We start from the raw sequence: 18,226 nt of genomic DNA on the forward strand, positions 1-18,226 counted from the left end.
ACGTTCATAAGCTAGAGAATCCTAGGACACTCAGGTCACAGCAGGTAGAGTCAGAGCCAGAACTCAAACCCAGGACTATCCAGCTGTAAGTCCAGCCTTCATTCCACCATTCTAGCAGCTGCCAACCACATCTACAGGAAAGCAAGTGCTGTGAGGCCTGACCATGCTGTTCTTTGGGTTGGGAGAGAGACTGATGGCATGGGAGGAGAGCTTTTTGGTGAGGACTGATGATAACAGAATCCTTAGCAAGGACCACTCCAGAACGTAGCCTGAAGGGTCGCATCTCACACCTGCTGGATCTGCATCTCAGGCACCTGTACTGTTTAGCAAGCTTCCCAGGAGACTGTTAGGTCACCTGCATCATTCTGTCCCCAAGCAGCAGAGAGAATTGGGTAGAGTCACATTTCTAGATATTGTTTCTCCTTCAGTCACCTTATAATATCAGTTCTTTGCTTTTCTTCTTTTGTTACTGGCCCCTCCAAGATTCTCCTGCTCCTTAGTCACCCTCCGCTTCAGACCACATGCAAGCATAGACAGCGCACATGAATCCACCTGCTAAACAACAAAGCGAGACAACCAGGCAAGGGCTCATCCTCCTGGTCTGAGTTTCACGGGTGATGGCCGGGAATATGGTCCCTGGGGTCTCTTTGGTTCACCCACCCACGGAAACTTGGCAAATTACACATATGTTTTGGATATTCAGTGGCTGTTACTCATGGAAATCCTGAATCCACATGAACACTCTTTCCAAAACCAGATGGAGTTTCCATTCAGAGAAATCTTGGCACCAATTTCTTCAGAACAATCACAAGTTACAGGCAGGACCTGAGAGGGCTTGATGAAACTGGTGGTTGGCCTGGCAGGTCAGGGGCCCACTAGCAAAGGGGAAGATGCCCCTGGCTGACATTTCCCTGTCCTGCAGCACCTGGTGGCCCGGCTGTCTCTAACTCATGGGTCTCAGAAAGGAGGTAGTAACCTCCTCCAATTCCAATCTTCCTTTTTTTTTTTTCCTTTAAAGATTTTATTTATTTATTCACGAGACACACACACACACACACAGAGGCAGAGACACAGGTAGAGGGAAAAGCAGGCTCCATGCAGGGAGCCCGATGTGGGACTCGATCCCGGGACTCCAGGATCACGCCCTGGGCCGAAGACAGCACTGAACCGCTGGGCCACCTGGGCTGCCCAATTCCAACCTTCCTTGAAGAGGATTGCCTTGTTAAGATAAGGCAGCCCCACTCCAGACATTTAAGGCAGTTTGGTAGCCAGGAACAGAAAGTCCCTAAACCTAGCTCCAACACAAAGGGAAGTATATGAGAAGAATCCAAAAATATCTCACAGACTCTAAGGGCAGCTGGGTCTCCGACAGACTCATGAAAGATTAGAACCAGGAACTGGAATGACATAGTTAAGAAGCTGCTCCTCCCTTCCTCCTCCTCATCCCCTCTCCCAGGCTCACAAATCTCTTTTTCTAAACATCTCTCTCCCTCAATCGCTCTGCCTCTGAATTTCTCTGTCCAGGTTGGCTTTTGTCCTTGAGTAGCTGCATGGTGTCTCCGGCCTCAAACTCAATGTAGAATCTGAGGGCTCAAGCTGTAGACAAGGGTTTGTCTCTGGCGCAGCCAAAGGGGTGGGAGAGGAGGGTCAGCCACGAGGATTACTGGATCCCACCCGAGTTCACGGGGCCGCCTATCTGTCCTGGCGTTCTCTGCTTACACTACAGAGTCCGTGAGGGCCGGACCTCAGCTCCAAGCAGGAGATGGTGGCAGGGACAGTCATCCTGTGCAATCTCACGTGACTTGCATTCCAGGAGGGAAACAGATACTAATAGTGACACAGATACCTTATCTCTGAGCCACCTCTTGACATTTCTTTTTCCAGATTATGTTCAGAAATGTCTATCTAAAATGGAAGGGAAAGGGAGAAAAAAAGGGAGATGTGTATTCTGAATTGTTAAAGTTTTTTTTTTTAAGATTTTATTTATTTTAGAGAGAGAGTACAAGAGGTGAGGGGAGGAGGAGAAGCAGACCCTCTGCTGAGCGGGGAGCCCAGGAGACAGGAGAGGCTCCATCCCAGGACCCTGAGATCAGGACCTGAGCCGAAGGCAGACGCCCAACCCACTGAACCAGCCAGGCACCTTGAATTGTTAAAGTTTTAAAAATCAGTGCATAATTGTCATCTACGCAGACTGCACACCTCTAAGTTCTGGATATCTGAGGTTTCCTTGTTTGCAAAGGGGGACAGATAAACCCCATCCACAGCCTAGAGCCGTTGCCTGGCTCCAGCCCTCTGGCCCTTCCACCCACCCCAGGAGGAAAGCTATAACCATTCAAGCAGACAGAAGGGCCTTTTATGAAGAGAAATGCCCCTCCCTGCAGGCCTGTGGGGACCCTCCCACTCCTGCTTCTCACCTCACAGCAATGGGGGCCACCGCTGGGCCTTGGGGAGGTGAGCATTTCTGTTAAGAGCAGATCTAAGAAAAGTCTATTTGGCACTAAGAGGTTTTTCATTTTGCTTTATTCTGGGCAATGGGATAGGGGTGGGGGGACTTGCCTATTGCTTTTTTTTTTTTTTTTTTTTCTTTTTTGGTTTCAGTTTATTCAATGATTTCAAACATACTGAAAATAATACAACAGACACTCCCATACACCCACATGTAGCTAACCAGCCGTGATGATTAAACAGATATCAGTATTTGGACACTTCTAATTCAGAACCCTTCCCTGCAGGTACACTTTCTGTCTTAAAGAAATAAAGTGTTATAAATCCAACTGAGGACCGCCTGCCCCCATCTTTCCCTCTGCCTTCCCTCTTAGGGGCAGCCTACACATTTCTGCACTTTTTTTAAAACTATATTTGTAGGATCCATAAACAATACAAATTGCTGTTTTGTGTTTTTAAAATATGCACAAATAGCACTGTGTACATATCACTCTGCAAATTGCCTTTCCTGCTCCACATCATTTCTTCTGAGATTTATCCATGTGGTTGCCTAGAAATATTATTCATTACGTTAATGGCTATATTCTATTGTTTGTAGAAATCCCAGTTTAACCATTCTGCTGAAAAACCACTAAGTGAATGGTTTTCACATTTTTTGCTACTGTAAATAGTGGCTTCAATAAGCATCTTTATAGATGTCTTTGGAAGCACAAGGTCACAATTTCTGGAGGGCAGACAGCTAGCCAAGAAATTGCTGTGTGGGTGCTGGCTTTCTAGGTAATTTTTAGCAGGTTAAAACTGCTCTGCTCTCACTTCTCAATAATGAAATGGGACCCTGGTGTATGACTCTGTAGGCCCTTCATAGAGAAAATGTGAAAACTTAGAATTTTAAAATAATAGTGTCCCTAATTGTTATAGAACTTAAAAAGAAAAAAAAAAAACAAATGTCCCTAATTGTTATAGAACTTAGACCAGTCATATAATGGAAATTGTGGAATTTTAGAACATATCTTGCCCTAAAGATGATTGATCTGGCCAGCTCTGGCCAGCTCTCCCTGCCCTGTGTGCCCCTGGACCCCTCACCTTTCAATGGCCATTTAGAGTCAGCCACACCTGAGTCTCCTTCCAGATGACCCCTTGCTTGCTGTCTGGCTTTGAGAGGATGGCCTAACTTCCCTGAGTCTCCATGCCCTCACTATGGAGTTGGGGTGTGCGCGGTGTCCAGTGGTAAGAAGGCCCATGGACTCAAGTGTATGAACAGGACAAAGAGGCAATGGGCCCTGTAGGGGAAGAGAAAATTTCTCCTCTACCCTTGTAGGGTCTCCAGCCATGCCTAAAAATTAAACTGACATAAGGCAGATTAACAGAAGGTATATAAATTTTACTAAAATTTCACACATACATAAGAGCCTTCACAAGAAAATGAGGACCCCAGAGAGTGACCAGGTCAGAAAGCTTACAGACTTTTCAGACAAAGAAACAATAAACTTGTGAATAAATGACAAGGCAAAGGGCTTTAGGCTCAGGATGGTAAATTGTAGAGAAGTGACCAAATGGGGGTGGGGGTAGGGACCTAGTAGAAGATAGGGTCATTTTGGTAAATTTGTTTGTACAGATCCATTTTGATATCAGGTCCCATTTTGATATCAGGTCCCAGTACCTACTTAATGATAAGGACATTCTTTTCTTGCTGGTACAGGGAAGGCACCTTTCTCACGTGGCATTTCATGGCCTATTTTTAGGTAGAAAGGAACAGTCTCAGAGCCTTTCCTGCATCTGCTATTTCTCAAGTGCCCTCAGCTCAAAATAATCAGTTTTTGAGGTGGCATGTCCTGAATTCCTTCATCCTCAAACACATTTTTTCCAAGTGGTCACCTGCACCTGCACTGAAATTGTTCATTTAATACTCCCAAGTCAGCCCCAACACTTCCCAGCCAGTTGAGAGCGGAGGAGTCTGGCAGAGAAGGATGAAGACCCTGGAGCCAGATTCCTGGGTTCAAATCCCAGTTCAAACCATTTAATTGCTATGTGGCCTTAGAAAAGATTCCTTATTTGCAAAAAGGGAATAAAACTAGAAGTACCAACTTCAGAGGTTGTCTGAGAATTAAATGAGTTCACACTTGTTCCTGGCACATGGCACTCAGTAATGGTATTGCTAATACTTCAGAATAGCAATAGCTATTGATATTGTTGGGGCACCTGGCGGGCTCAATCGGTTAAGCGTCTGCCTTTGGCTCAGGTCATGATCCTGGGGTCCTGGGATGGAGCCTCACCTCAACCTCCCAGCTCAGCAAGGAACCTGCTTCTCCCTCTCCCTCTGCCCGCCCCCCTCCCATTCGGGTTGCTCTCTCTCTCTCTCTCTCTAATAAATGAATGAATGAATGAATGAATGAATGAATAAATAAATAAAATCTTTGAAAAAATAGTTTTTGTTTTACTGATTAGCTCATCCATTCCTCAGGAGCCCAATGTGTATTACGGCTGTGGCCACGGTGACACGAAGGTGAGCAGGTCATTCTCTGCCACCCAAGGGCTCCCCCTGGCCACTGGGGGGAAATGGGCCAGGGTCCAGAAAGCCCATGGCAAGTCTGCGGCAAGGGGGGCACAAGGCGCTGCGGGCACCCCCCCCCCCCAGGAGAAATGGGGAGGAGCCCGAGAGACTCCTAGTTCTTGAAAGATGGGGGGAGTCCGCTAGACCAACGGGGGGGGGGGGCTGGCCAGACAGCAATACAGGAGGTTTAAGAAAACACTCGGCTATTAAAAAAATATGTGAGCGCTTCCTGTTCTGGATACTCACACGCTTAAAAAAATCGCTAGGAAACTGCGTGGCCCTGGTCGGGGCGCGGGAGGCCCGCCCGCCGCGCCGCACCTGCCGCAGGCCCCGGCCACCGCACCCCTGCTCTCACCTCCATCCCCCACTCGGGCTCGGGCTCGCGGAGCGCCCGCAGGTCTGGGGCCTTGGCCGGACCCGGAGGTCGGCAAGGGCGCGAGGAGCAGAGCTGGGTCCCCGGGGCTGCCGCGGGGGGCGGGGGGGTCGGATCCTGGGCCCGCGCGGGGCCACAGTGCGCGGTCCTGCCGGGCGGGGCGACCACCAGGCGGGAGGCGGCGGCGGGGGCACGCGGGGGGGCGGCCCGGGGCGCGGGCGGCGCCGGCCAATGGCGAGGGAGCGGGCGGAGCGGGCGGGGCGGGCGGGGCGCGCTGCGGGTGTCCGGGCCCCGGCGCCGCCGCATCCCCGCGCTCCCCTCCGCGCCGCTCCCGTGTCGTGCGCGCAGCCCGCGGCGGCGTCCCCGGCGAGGCCCGGCAGCTCCAGCCCGCGCACAGCTCGGTCCGCTGGGGGGGGGGGGGGCGCACGGGGCCGGGGGGGGTTGGGGGGGCGACCCGGTGGTGCAGGGGCCGGGCTCGAACCCGGGTCGGCGCGGGGCTGAGCGGGCGCCACGGCGTGGGGGACTAGGCTCGGTAGCTGCTGCGGGGAGGGGCCGCCCCCGGGGCCGGGGAGGAGCCCCGCCCGGGCGGGAGGAGGGGGCGCGGGGGCCTCGGGCTGGTGCCCCGGGGGGTGCGGGGAAGAGGGGCGGGGCGGCGGGGCGGCGGGGTGCTGGCGCGCTCTGACCGGTTCCCGACGCAGGCGGCGGCGGGCGCAGAGCGGAGATGCGGCGGCTCGGGGGCACCCTGCTGTGCCTGCTGCTGGCGGCGGCGGTCCCCACGGCCCCCGCGCCGGCCCCCACGGCGCCCCCGGCTCCCGCCGAGGCCGGCCCGGCTCTCAGCTACCCGCAGGAGGAGGCCACCCTCAACGAGATGTTCCGCGAGGTGGAGGAGCTGATGGAGGACACGCAGCACAAACTGCGCAGCGCGGTGGAGGAGGTGGGTGCGCCCTGCCGGGGGTGCCGGGGAGGGGGGAGCGCCCTGCCGGGGGTGCCGCGGGGCCGGGGGGCGGGGGGGAGCGCCCTGCCGGGGGGGGGGGGGGGACAGCGGGGCCGGGGGAGCGCCCTGCCGGGCGGGGGAGGCAGCGGGGCCCGGGGCGGGGAGCGCCCTGCTCGGGGGAGCGCCCTGCTGGAGGGAGCCGGGCCGGGAAAGCGCCCTGCTGGGGGGGGGGCAGCGGGGCCGAGGGAGCGCCCTGCTGGGGGGCCGGGGGAGCGCCCTGCTCGGGGCAGAGGGGCCAGGGGAGCGCCCTGCTGGGGGGGGCGGGGGGAGGGGCCGGGGGAGCGCCCTGCCGCGGGGCAGCCGGGCCGGGGTGGGGGGGAGCGCTCCGCGCGCCGGGGGGGCGGTGGGGGTCACTCCCTGGGTTCGGCGAGGAGCCGGCAGCAGATTCGGAGTGATCCGGCGGCGGCGGCGGCGCAGGGCGAGCTCCACTCCCACCTGCGACTGCCTGCCCCAGGGTCGGGATCTGAGCCCGCTCGCCGGGAGTCTGCGGCTGGACTCGCGCAGGGGCACCCGGGTCACCACCTGTGCAGGCTGCCGGCCACCACCCCGCTACTGTCTTCTAGTGTGCAGTTGCCCCCCCCCCCCCCCCGCCGGTCGTAAGCGGAGGCTGGCGCGGCCCGTATCCCAGCGCCGGGGGTTCGCAGAGAGGCCAGGGAAGCCCCAGGGATCTCAAGTTCTAGCTTGTACGTTGGGCTTTGAGCCTGTGCCATCCTCCCAAGACGCAGTTCGGAGGCCGGGTGGGGACAAAAAGCCCGGAAAGCTTTGCTGCTGGTCTGTCTGGGCTTCCCCAGATGCACGTGAGGCCAAGAAGGAAAATCAGAATCCTCAATCCCGCCGTGAATTTTCAGATGGGGGAGGGGCGGACAATGGGAAGGGCGACCCACCTCCACCCCAGGGGTGCTGTGGAGTCAGTCCTGAGCTCAGAGTTCTCCTGGGCCGCTGACCAGCAGGTGACATCGTACCTCGATTTCCTGATAGAATTAAATGCCCTGATATGTGTGGGCACCTGGCATATAGTAGGTGGGCAATAGACATAAGCGGTTACTATCAGATACCACCTACCTTGGCAAAGCTTGGCCTGGCTTCTTCCTTCCATCACCTCCCAGGTCCCCGCACTGTGGGTGGCATCCTCTAGGGTGAGCACCTAAGTGTTGTCAGGGCTGCCTGGGCAGGAGGTGCAGCTGGCCTACCTGGCCCAGCCCAGGTGTCAGGAGCTGTCCCTGGTGGCTGGGGTTGGTGGGCATGGTCACTGTCGGGTCTGGCTCTGGCTCCAGCCTGTCTTTGGGGAGAAGCCAGCCGTCCTAGTGAAGGAGTCAGCAGGAGACCAGATGTCCAGGCTGCGGGGTGAGGCGTCTTCTCACCCCTGCTTCTTCTCCACATTTCACTGGGACAGAGCCTTAAATGCTAGCTCTGGTCTACCAGGAGAGGCTGCTTTCTCCCCACAACCTATGTCCTTTGGGGGTATTTCCCTCTCCCTCCCACAGCAGTCAGCCTGGTGGAGTATACAGTGAAGGGGACCCTGGATTGGGAGGCAGTTGTGTGGGAAGCTGTCCTGAACATCCGCTGGACAGGCCAGATTCCAAAACCCAGGGACAGACGTTCTGTTTCCTGTGAAAGCAAAAGGATCATGACATGGAATAATTAAAAGGGAATGGGAATCAGATGGGCCCCTATGTCTCTTAACTCTACCCCTTCCTATTAAATGGAGCTCATGATCCTTCTGGTGCCAGGGCAGGTCAGCTGCTTTCCTTATCTGGGCTCCAGGATTTTCCCTCCAGCACATGGATTTTGGGTGAGACTGTTGAGGTCAATGCCATGTTTTTATTTTGTGTGAATTTGTTTGTGCAGCGTGGTCTTCTGATGGTAGCTCTTGCTTGAAGGAGACAGGGGAGCAGCAGGGGCCTTGCTAGTCTCTTCATTGATCACAGCAGTTTGGGACTAGAGGGACCTGAGTGGCATATCTATTCTGTGGAAGTTGTCCTCATTGGCTCTGCCAGGGTCCCAGCTAGGCTTGTGAAGATGGACTGGTTGAAAGTTTGCCACCAGTAGAGTTACTGGCTGCTACCTCTGTCCTGCTCAGGGGTCATTCCCCAAAGAGTATCCTCAACGGCAGCGGGGACAGGTTGAGAGAGCCTGAACCCCTGCGTGGCAGGAGAACAGGCCGTGGGGATCAACCTTCCTTTATCTGACCCTAGCTCTACTACGTGGTAGGATCCAAGACATGTCCCTCCTCCCCCGTTTAGGATAAGGGGTGATTTAAATGAGATGATGCAAGTAAAGCAACATATCTGACCATCTAAAATGGGGTAAGAAAAATTGTGTAACGTAAGTCATCCCTTGAGGTTGTTGTCAGGATTATGGGAGATCGTTGGTTCTCGATGACTCATGGCCGTTATTATTATCATCTCAATAGTCCCATCCTGATGACGACAAAGAACCACCAGGATCTGGTATATGATAGACTCTCAAGAGATTGTGGCTATTGATATTAATTTTTTAAAAAGAGACTGTCAGGAAGCCCCTTAGGTCTCATAAACACAGGATAGTAGCTATTTATTTGTTGTCTGGGGGAAGGACCAGGTCAGATGAATTAGTTATTTACATAGCTGCATCATGAATCTGCTTTCAAGTAACTTCCTGACATTTTAAATATTCCAGCTGACTCAAGCTGTTGATTGCTCTTAGGGGAAAGATGAAACTAACTCTGCCTGTAGGATCATTATTGGGAGAGACAAATGTTCAAATGGTTCAATCGAGGGTGTTCCCATTTTCCTGTCTTAAGATTCTGTGTTGCTGACGAATGTGTTTTGAAGATAACCACCACTTTCTACCCCTCCCCAATGAGCAGGGGGAAGGGAAGGGAATTGTGATATCTATAACTGACGTATTCTAGAATGTTCTTAATCACCTCACCTATTCCTAGGAAGAACCCCAATACCAAGCTTTGATTTATCTGTCCGATTTTTCCTATTGTACTCCTTTAACAGACACACGGAGTCAACCAACTATAAATGCCATTTTTTATAACATGCGCATTCCTCCTCTATGAAACAACTCCTCTTGCCTTAGGCTTCAGTTTCTCTTGCTAGTGGCAGTAATAGTTGTGGTTGAAATTTCCATTGTAAACTGTACTTTGAGTTCGTGGTGCCATTGGAGGACTATTAGCTCATTCTATCGAAATAACCACTGGTTGAGAGGGAGAAGCCTTTATAAAAAAGACTATCTGCTCACCCCAAAGCAAACTCTAGATTTGGTAACTCGTCAATTATTTGAAAGCCAAACTTCAGATTCAGGTTCCAGTGGGAATTTTAAAAATGCGAAAACATCCCCTTCTGCTTCTGGACGGCCTCTTTTTCTCCTACTCTTTTCCAGCTGCATCTTTTCTATCCCTAAACATGCCAAGATCTCTCACTTAAAAAATATTTTCTTTGAAGTCCCTTTTGTGTTCACCCTGTCTCCTATATTAGCTCCATTCCACCTCTCCATTTTGTTGGCGAATTCTTCAAACGTGTAGTATCTGCTGTCTGCTCTTTCCACCTCCACCCGAACATTCCCTAGCACGCTAGCTTCTCCTAAAACTGCTTTCTTCAAGGACAGCCTTCTGAAGGTCGCTGTGTGTTACTACATCTGTGCTGCGTGGGCAGGTGCTGTGACACGCACCTGGATTTCGCGGTCCATAATTCTTACATCCACTCAGCGAAGTGGGGCCATCTCCACTACACGAACGAGAAAGCTAAGGTTTAGAGACATTTGATGCCTTGCCCAAGGTCACATAGCTGCTTCTTGGCCGAGCTGGGATTGCCCCCGCCTTACCTAACTCCAGAACCCTGGCACTTCCTGCCGTGCTGCCCTGTGACATGCTGCCCTGTGACATGCCACAGGCAACTTTTGCCTCACCTTGTGGCTAACTCGCAGTAGCTTGGCCCACCTAGACTTATTTGTAACCTCTGCTGCCTTAGCAGGCCTCTCCCCAGGTATAACTTCCTACTCCCGCCCCTCACTCTGGCCAGTTCCCTCACTCCCCTCTTTATCTTCTCCAGAACATATATTATCTACCAACCAGTCTTTAGAACTTGTTACAACTTCCCATGGCCTGGAGAGAGATTTTCTCCTGGGTAAGTAGCCAGAGGGACTGCCTCTTCATTTGAGCTCTTTGATACCTGGGGTTTCACCTGCAGAAATTCTAATTCAGCAGGTCTCAGAAGGGATCTGTGTGTGTGTGTGTGTGTGTGTGTGAGACTATATAGTCCCAAATCTCCTGGTTCTAGATCTATGATATTGATGTTAGAGTTTCAGACGTGACTCCGATGCACTCTCCTCACCATGTCAACACCCTGTCAGTTTATAGAACTGCTCCTGCATCTGCCCGCCAGTCCCTCTCTAATTCATCATCCACCATGTTCTCTCACGCCCAGCATGGACCCTGTGCCCTGGCCTACGGCGTACCCCGTTCTCGTCCAGGCTGCCACAGCTTTGGCCTCCCCCATGCTCCTTTCTGTTCAAATCCTACTCATCCTTAGAAATCAGCTCAATCATGCCTCTTCCTCCTGGAGACCTTTCTTTTCTTTGAGCCCTGGCTTGCTTCTAGAAACCATCATAATCACCCTCAAACTGGTTTAGTTGTGGGGCTCTGCTCTCTCCCCAGTAGACGCATGAGCTACTCAGGCAGGACAGAAGCACATACTGGACAAGGCCCAGAATTTGGAGTCAGACTGACCTGAGTTCTATCTGAGCTTTGCCACTTGTTAACAACGTGATGACCGTAGAGGTCCCTTCACTCCTCTCCAGCTCGTTCTCCTCATCTGCAGAATGAGGGCCCCAACACTGTCCTTGTGGGAGTGCTTGAATATCCAAGGAGCCATGGAAGATATGGTGCGATGGCGCAGGCATAGCTGATGCCCAAACATGTTGGTTGTTGGGGTGATGATGATCGTGATGAATAATGGTGGTGATGATGGTGGTGATGGTAATGATGATGATGGTGATGATGGTGAAGCCAGTGATCGAGTCTCAGACATCTCAGCAACCCTCTCAGGGTCAAACACAGCAATAACTGACTCAAGTTCTTGTTTGATCATTTGAGCTTTTGGGAGTACCAGACTCTCTCCACTTCTAGTTCAGGGTTTTTGTGCTGCACTGAGGCATGGCAGTTCTGTCCCCATATCCAGCCCAGCTCGGCAAATCTAGCTGGGAGACAGGAAAAGAGGTGCCTCATTTAGTACATAAGGGAATAGAAGATAGTGATTTTTTTAAAAATAGAATCTTTTTGAGGATTAGTTTTAAGAAGTAAAAATAGCCCAGTTTGGAAAACTGCCAGCCAGCAACTAGAACTTCTCTTTGTGTCTCGTTTTAAATTCCTCGAGAGAGTATCTGATTGGCTCAGCTAGCCCATGATGTGGCCTCTCTTTGAGTGCAGTCAGCTGTGACCTGGTCACACTGTCCACTGCCCCCTCGGGGTGGGACACAGTGGTAAATGCACGAGGGGAAATTGGGTATAGATTCAGGTTGATCGATAAATGTGGTAGATGTCATGGAGGCTCCTGACACTGGAAGATTTGGGAGTAGCAGCCTCAGGAACGGCACCAAACAAGAGCCAGGAGGAGGGTGGGTCCTGGGAACAAGTCAGCTGACCCGCTGTACCCAAGAGGTGGGGTGGGGAAGGAGACATATCTGTGGCCCTACCTGGATCAGGTAAGGGGCTGTCTTGGGGGGCTGTTTGGGTCTTACCACCCCCACCCCCACCACCAGGTCCTGCCACAACAAAGGTTTAGGAGCAAATAATTTATTTGGTAAGTGATCCCAGAAACACCGGGAAGAAGTGGGGAAATAAGATGGGAGAGAAGAGAGGGAATAAAGGCTGCACTGATGAACAGGTTAGTGGCCGGTGCTGCTGGGGTTCAGTCCCACTGGGTCCTCGGAGAGACTGCCCCTTTGAGGGGAGAGGAAGCTGGGGTTCTTGCCCCATAGCCCATCCCTCACTGATGGAGGACGGTTCCTGGGGCATTAGCTCCCCAGCATCAGAGCTGCCCGTGAGGCAGGTGAATGCAGGTGCGTGCAGGTGACTTCCAGGTTAGGTCACAGGGAGATGGAAAGGTCGCCAACAGCAGGTGTACAGGGCTGAGACCGTTCCACGGAAGCTTGCTCAGATACCAACTCTGCCCTTGCCCTTCCCTGACAGTCTTTTGTTTTCTTTCTTATGTGTCTTGTGGATATCCCACAGTGAATTTAAAAAATTTTAATTTGGGCAGCCCCGGTGTCTCAGCGGTTTAGCGCCACCTTCAGCCCAGGGTGTGATCCTAGAGAAGAGGGATGGAGTCCCACGTTGGGTTCCCTGCATGGAGCCTACTTCTCTCTCTCTCTCTCTCTTTCTCTCTCTCTCTCTCTGCCATGAATAAATAAATAAAATCTTTAAAAGAATAAAAATAAAAAATAAAAATAAATAAAAAATTTTAATTCCAGTGAGCGTAGTGTTATGTTAGTTTTAGGCATACAATACAGTGATGCAACAATTCTGCACATTACTCAGTGCTCATCATAATAGGTGTCCTCTTATTCCCCTTCACCGGTTTCCCTCATCACCCCCCCTGACCCCGTGGTGACCACCAGTTTGTTCTCTAGGATTAGGAGACTGTTTTCTTGTCTCTTTTTTTCTTTGCTCATTTGTTTTGTTTCTTAAATTCCACATATGAGTGATACATTCTCTGGTATTTGTCTTTCTCTGTCTGACTTATTTCCCTTAGCATTATACCCTCTGGGTCCACCCAGGTTTTTGTAAATGGCAAGATTTCATTCTTTTTGCAGCCGAATAATACTCTATTGTATATATGCACCACATCTTCTTTATCCATTCTCCTATTGATGGGCACTCGGGCTGCTTCCATAGTTTGGCTATTGTAAATAATGCTGCAGTAAGCATAGCAGTCCATATATCTTCAAATTAGTGTTTTTGTGTTCTTTGGGTGAATACCCAGTTCGTGTGATTACTGGATTGTATGGTAGTTCTATTTTTAATTTTTGAGGAACCTCCATACCGTTTCCCACAGTGGCTGCACCAGTTTGCATTCCCACCAACAGTGCAGGAGGGTTCCTTTTCCCCCACATCCTCACCAGCACTTGTCATTTCTTGTGTTTTTTATTTTAGCCATTCTGACAGGAGCGAGTTGATATCTTGTTGTGGTTTCTGACTTGCATTTCCCTGATGATGAGTGATGTCTTTCACCAATAGTTTTGGGAAATTATCCAGTCTCCCTGAGCCTTACTCTCCTTATTTATAAAATGGGTACATTCACACCCACCTCCTAGGGAGGCTATGAGATTTAAGTCTATGATACATGTAAAACATTTAGTACAATATCTTATCCTCGTGGACATGCAGTTAGCGGTGCCTCTTACCACTACCATTATTTGTAATTGCGGAAGAGGAAAAGAGAAGTGGTTCTTTATTTCTAATGGACTGATTTATATCCAGAGAAAACCGGTTTGCTCATTAAGTTTGTTGATTTAATAGATGGAAGCCGAAGAAGCTGCTGCTAAAACATCAGAAGTGAACCTGGCAAACTTACCTTCCAGCTATCACAATGAGACCAACACGGAAACCAGGGTTGGAAATAATACCATCCATGTGCACCGAGAAATTCACAAGGTAAGGGGGGTCACGGCCAGCATATCCTCCCCTCTATAGCACCTTGTTCCATCAGAGAACTAAGGCTACAAGCCAAAAATACAAGTGAGTTTGATAAAATACATAGAGGGAAGGAGATCCCTGAATGGCTCAGAGGTTTAGCACCTGCCTTCGGCCCAGGGCATGATCCTGGAGTCCTGGGATCGAGTCCCGCATCAGGCTCCCTTCATGGAGCCTGCTTCTCCCTCTGCCTGTGTCTCTGCCTCTCTCTGTGTCTCTCATGAATGAATGAATAAATAAATAAATAAATAAATCTTTAAGAACAACAACAACAACAACCAGAGGGAACAAGGGAGCTATTTAAGAGGGAGCATTGTGTATCAAACCAAAATTGCTTTTGTATTTAAGTAATAAATTTAACTCTAGGCTGCCTGCCAGCCCGGTTGCAAAGGAATGGCCGTGGGGCGGAGGGGGGGTTATCATTTGATAAAAAGGTGCAAACAAGTGTCTAGAGATAGTACTTCTCTAGTATTGAATTCAAGGAATTGATCTCCTAGGTTTTATTTTTATTTTTTTTAAATTTTTTTAATTTTTATTTATTTATGATAGTCACAGAGAGAGAGAGAGAGGCAGAGACACAGGCAGAGGGAGAAGCAGGCTCCATGCACCGGGAGCCCGACGTGGGACTCGATCCCGGGTCTCCAGGATCGTGCCCCGGGCCAAAGGCAGGCGCCAAACCGCTGCGCCACCCAGGGATCCCGATCTCCTAGGTTTTAATGTGTGTTTTAGTAGAGAATGGAAATAGATCCCATGGTGGTGAATAGATCTCCCCTGCTTCCTTTGGAGGAACTCGATTGTGATATACTCTACATCTTTGGAAGGGAAAGCCTCTGTTGTCATAAGATTGAAGTTTGTTTGCTGGTTATCCATTCAGACTTCTGTAGCAGAGTTTTTTCCAGCCTGCCACATGTCTAATTGTCTCTTGGTTTGATATCTGGCATGATGGGCAAGCAGGTCCCTTGCCCACCTGACTTGAGGAAGAAAACATCACAAATGCAGAGGCACTTGGCATTAACCTGCCCTGGCGTGAGATGTGTCTTGCATAACTTAGGCAGGACTGGGAGGACAAACCTTGTGAGCCTGGTTTCTCTTGAAGAGAGTCTGGTGTGCACATAGTCAGGGTCATTGGTAGAGGCTGTCGAGTTGATGTTCTGTTGTGCACATCAAGGAGCTTGACCTCGGATCTCATCCCAACTCATATGTGCAAGGCCCAATGGCTCTCACGAGAGTCTCACTTTTTGTTCAAATGCCCAGGTCATGACTTGGTTGAAACAATAGTGTTTCTGTGTCATGGAGCATAAACAGGTCAATTTTTATGGGCCATCGCCTTGACTGTATGTAGCCTTTGTGTGGCTTTTCTCCCACTGCAGACTGATGCACCCAGCTTCAGGATGTACCCCCATCACCACCCCACCCCCAGATAAATGAATGAGTCACCTGCTGAACAGAATCCTTTAGCATCGCTCATCTGAGCGCTGGAGAATGTTTCCAAAGGTCACTTTTATTTTTGTCAAAACCAATATTAAGTCGTTCTCTTTGACAATAATTAGCTACTAGGTTTGGCTCTTCTTAAGGTTGCTTCTTGTAGATGTTGGAATACGCAAGCATGAGTCCTCCCAGTAACTAGTGTGATCTTGAAAAATTATTTAAATGTACATCCCTCACTATCCATATATATGAATTAGGGACATCAATACGTACATGACAGTGGCATGAGAGTCCAATAATCTAAAATACATAAGAGCTCATTATAAACTACAAAGTGCTTGCAGCAGCAAGTTGTTCTTATACTCGTTTCTTTCCATAAAGTTACGTTATTGGCACTGGGCAGCAGCTCTCCAGTAGGTTCCAGGGAGCACCTGTCCTGTGCAATGCTTCATTAAAGAGAGGCTGGGTTGTGGTTAAGCATATTCTGGAAACATCTTACTTACTTCTTCTCTTAGAGATAGAAAAAAGCACTTGAGTATAATGAAGGCTCTTAGAAGTCCTGCAACCCGTACCTGCATTATAGGACTGCACAGTTTAAAAAATACATATACCATCAGTTAATTCAGCAAAAATCTGGCTGAGAGGAAGAAGACACTGCCTCTTCACTTGGGAGAGGATTTACTTACTTAAAAGTATTAAAGTTTGTTTATGAAGACATGATCCTTATCTCTGCAGAACTGGGATTTGGTCCATTATGACAAAATGGCTGAGTTCCCACTCTGTTCTGGACACAGCTTCCTTTTAATGTTATTGCTGGCGGGAGCTCTACAGATGTCCTAGAAATGAGGACATCATGAATCAGAGAAGTGACTTATTCCAGGTTACACACTAGGTGGTTGTTGGTAGCTGAGCCAAGGCTCAAAGAACACAGATCTCCTACCTGCTGGGCCGGCGTCTCTTCTGTTCTTCGTGCCCAGCACAAGCATTCCTTAGACGGGACCTCTGTCAGGGCAGGAGCAGCCCGGGGGGCACGTCAGGATGAAGAGGCTCCACTCTGAGGTACCTGCTGCTGCCGAGCAGAGTCCGATCCAGACAGCAGATAGGGGAGCCTCCCGTTGTACGTAAGCACTTTCTTGGTGAAATATTTCACCAGAACCGGGAGGGGGGCAGCTGTAGCTAAAACCTGCTTGCTTCTCATGAAACATGTTGGATGAGACACCCAGACCTGTCATCGTTGAAAATCAGGATGTTGACATTGAGTTTCAAGTGATGAGCCTCAAGCACAGTAAAAACAACTACTGCTGGGGGACGCCTGGGTGGCTCAGCAGTTGAGCATCTGCCATGGGCTCAGGGCGTGATCCCGGGTCCGGGGATCGAGTCCCACATCAGGCTCCCTGAGAGGAGCCTGCTTTTCCCTCTGTCTATATCTCCGCTTCTCTCTGTGTGTCTCTCATGTCTAAATAAATAAAACCTTAAAAAAAAAAAAAAACAACCAGCTACTGCTGAGTATTTGCTGCAGGTCAGGCTCTGTGCTGAGCGCCTTGCCCTAGCCTGCTCATCTCCCTGCAGAGCAATCCTGGGAGGTAGACTCCGTTAGGCTTCTGACTGCTGCACAGAGAAGGGGTTGCCCACCTGACGGCTGCTGCTGGAACTCAGAAAGCAAAGGGGAGTGGGCATCCTGTCCACTTCGGCAGATGCTCCTGCTTCAGAGAATGGAACCAAGAAAACGTGCGGGATTTGCCCAGAATTCCTTCTGTTTCACGTTCACTGTGTTTGCTCTGCCGTAGGTCACCAACAACCAGACTGGACGAACAGTCTTCTCAGAGACGGTCATCACATCTGTGGGAGATGAAGAAGGCAAAAAGAGCCACGTGAGTTGTCATCTCTCCTGGGCTCCCCCTCTTAGCTTGCAAAGGGTGACCCAGACTTCAGGCCACGGGCCGAGGGAGCTGACTCTCAATCACCTCTCCTGCCTCCTTTCTACGGAGATTGCCCGGGGCCTACATTTCCACCAGGATGATGTGGTCTGCTAGCAGGCTGGAGCGGAATGCTCTCTGCCTCAGAAACAATAGGGAAACGAAGTTCAGTTGTCATGGGCGTGGCTCCCTCTCAGCCCCAAAGGGAGCAAGGAAGTAGCAGGTACAATGACCGGGGGTCCTGGCAGCAAGATGTGTCCGGCCAGCCTGGACTCCCCAGAGCCTCTGGTGTGGCCAGGCCTTGTACAATCTCAGCCCTGGTCAGGCAGCGTGAGAGCAAGAGAACCTTAGTTGGTGGAGCCTGATGGCCTAAGGGAAAGGGGGTGCCATCCCGCTCCAGGCTTCACGCTCTGGTCCCCTTGTGGTGTTCCTACGACACAGTTACCTGTTGCTTTGTCCAGTGGCGGGACTGTTTTATAAGATTACAGAGTCCTAATGCTGGAAAGGGGCATCATTTCACAGAAGGAAAGCCTGGGCATAGGTCAGGAGATGACCCAGCGGAAGTCACTGGTCTCCAGACTCCCAGGCCTCAGGGACTCAGCTGCACTTGACCTTCTCAAAGAGGTGGCTGGCTTCAGACGCACACGGCTGGTGAGGCGTGGACAAGGTGACTGCTGTGTGACGTGGCCAGCAGTGAAAATGTGCTCCTCTATGGGGACCCCAAGACCTGGTCTTTCTTTGTCCAGGTGTCTGACACAAACTTCAGCTGCAAGTTCTTATCCTCCGAGCTGCAGAATTTGTTCCTGGCCTGCAGAGGGGGTCAAGGACTTTTTCCTCA

General features: G+C 50.9%; 1 protein-coding gene across 1 annotated transcript in view; it reads left to right on the forward strand.

Moving 5' to 3' along the window:
- The first annotated feature begins 6,075 nt into the window (after nucleotides 1-6,075).
- DKK3 (dickkopf Wnt signaling pathway inhibitor 3) overlaps nucleotides 6,076-18,226 on the forward strand; it is a 41,652-nt gene continuing 29,501 nt past the window's right edge. The window contains exons 1-3 of the mRNA XM_077866463.1: nucleotides 6,076-6,303; nucleotides 13,871-14,005; nucleotides 17,260-17,343. Of these exons, the coding sequence (XP_077722589.1) occupies nucleotides 6,091-6,303; nucleotides 13,871-14,005; nucleotides 17,260-17,343 (432 nt within the window). The 5' untranslated portion in view covers nucleotides 6,076-6,090. The remainder of the gene's footprint in view (nucleotides 6,304-13,870; nucleotides 14,006-17,259; nucleotides 17,344-18,226) is intronic.

Source organism: Canis aureus, chromosome 23 (assembly GCF_053574225.1).
Source record: "Canis aureus isolate CA01 chromosome 23, VMU_Caureus_v.1.0, whole genome shotgun sequence".
Classification (NCBI taxonomy): Eukaryota; Metazoa; Chordata; class Mammalia; order Carnivora; family Canidae; genus Canis; species Canis aureus.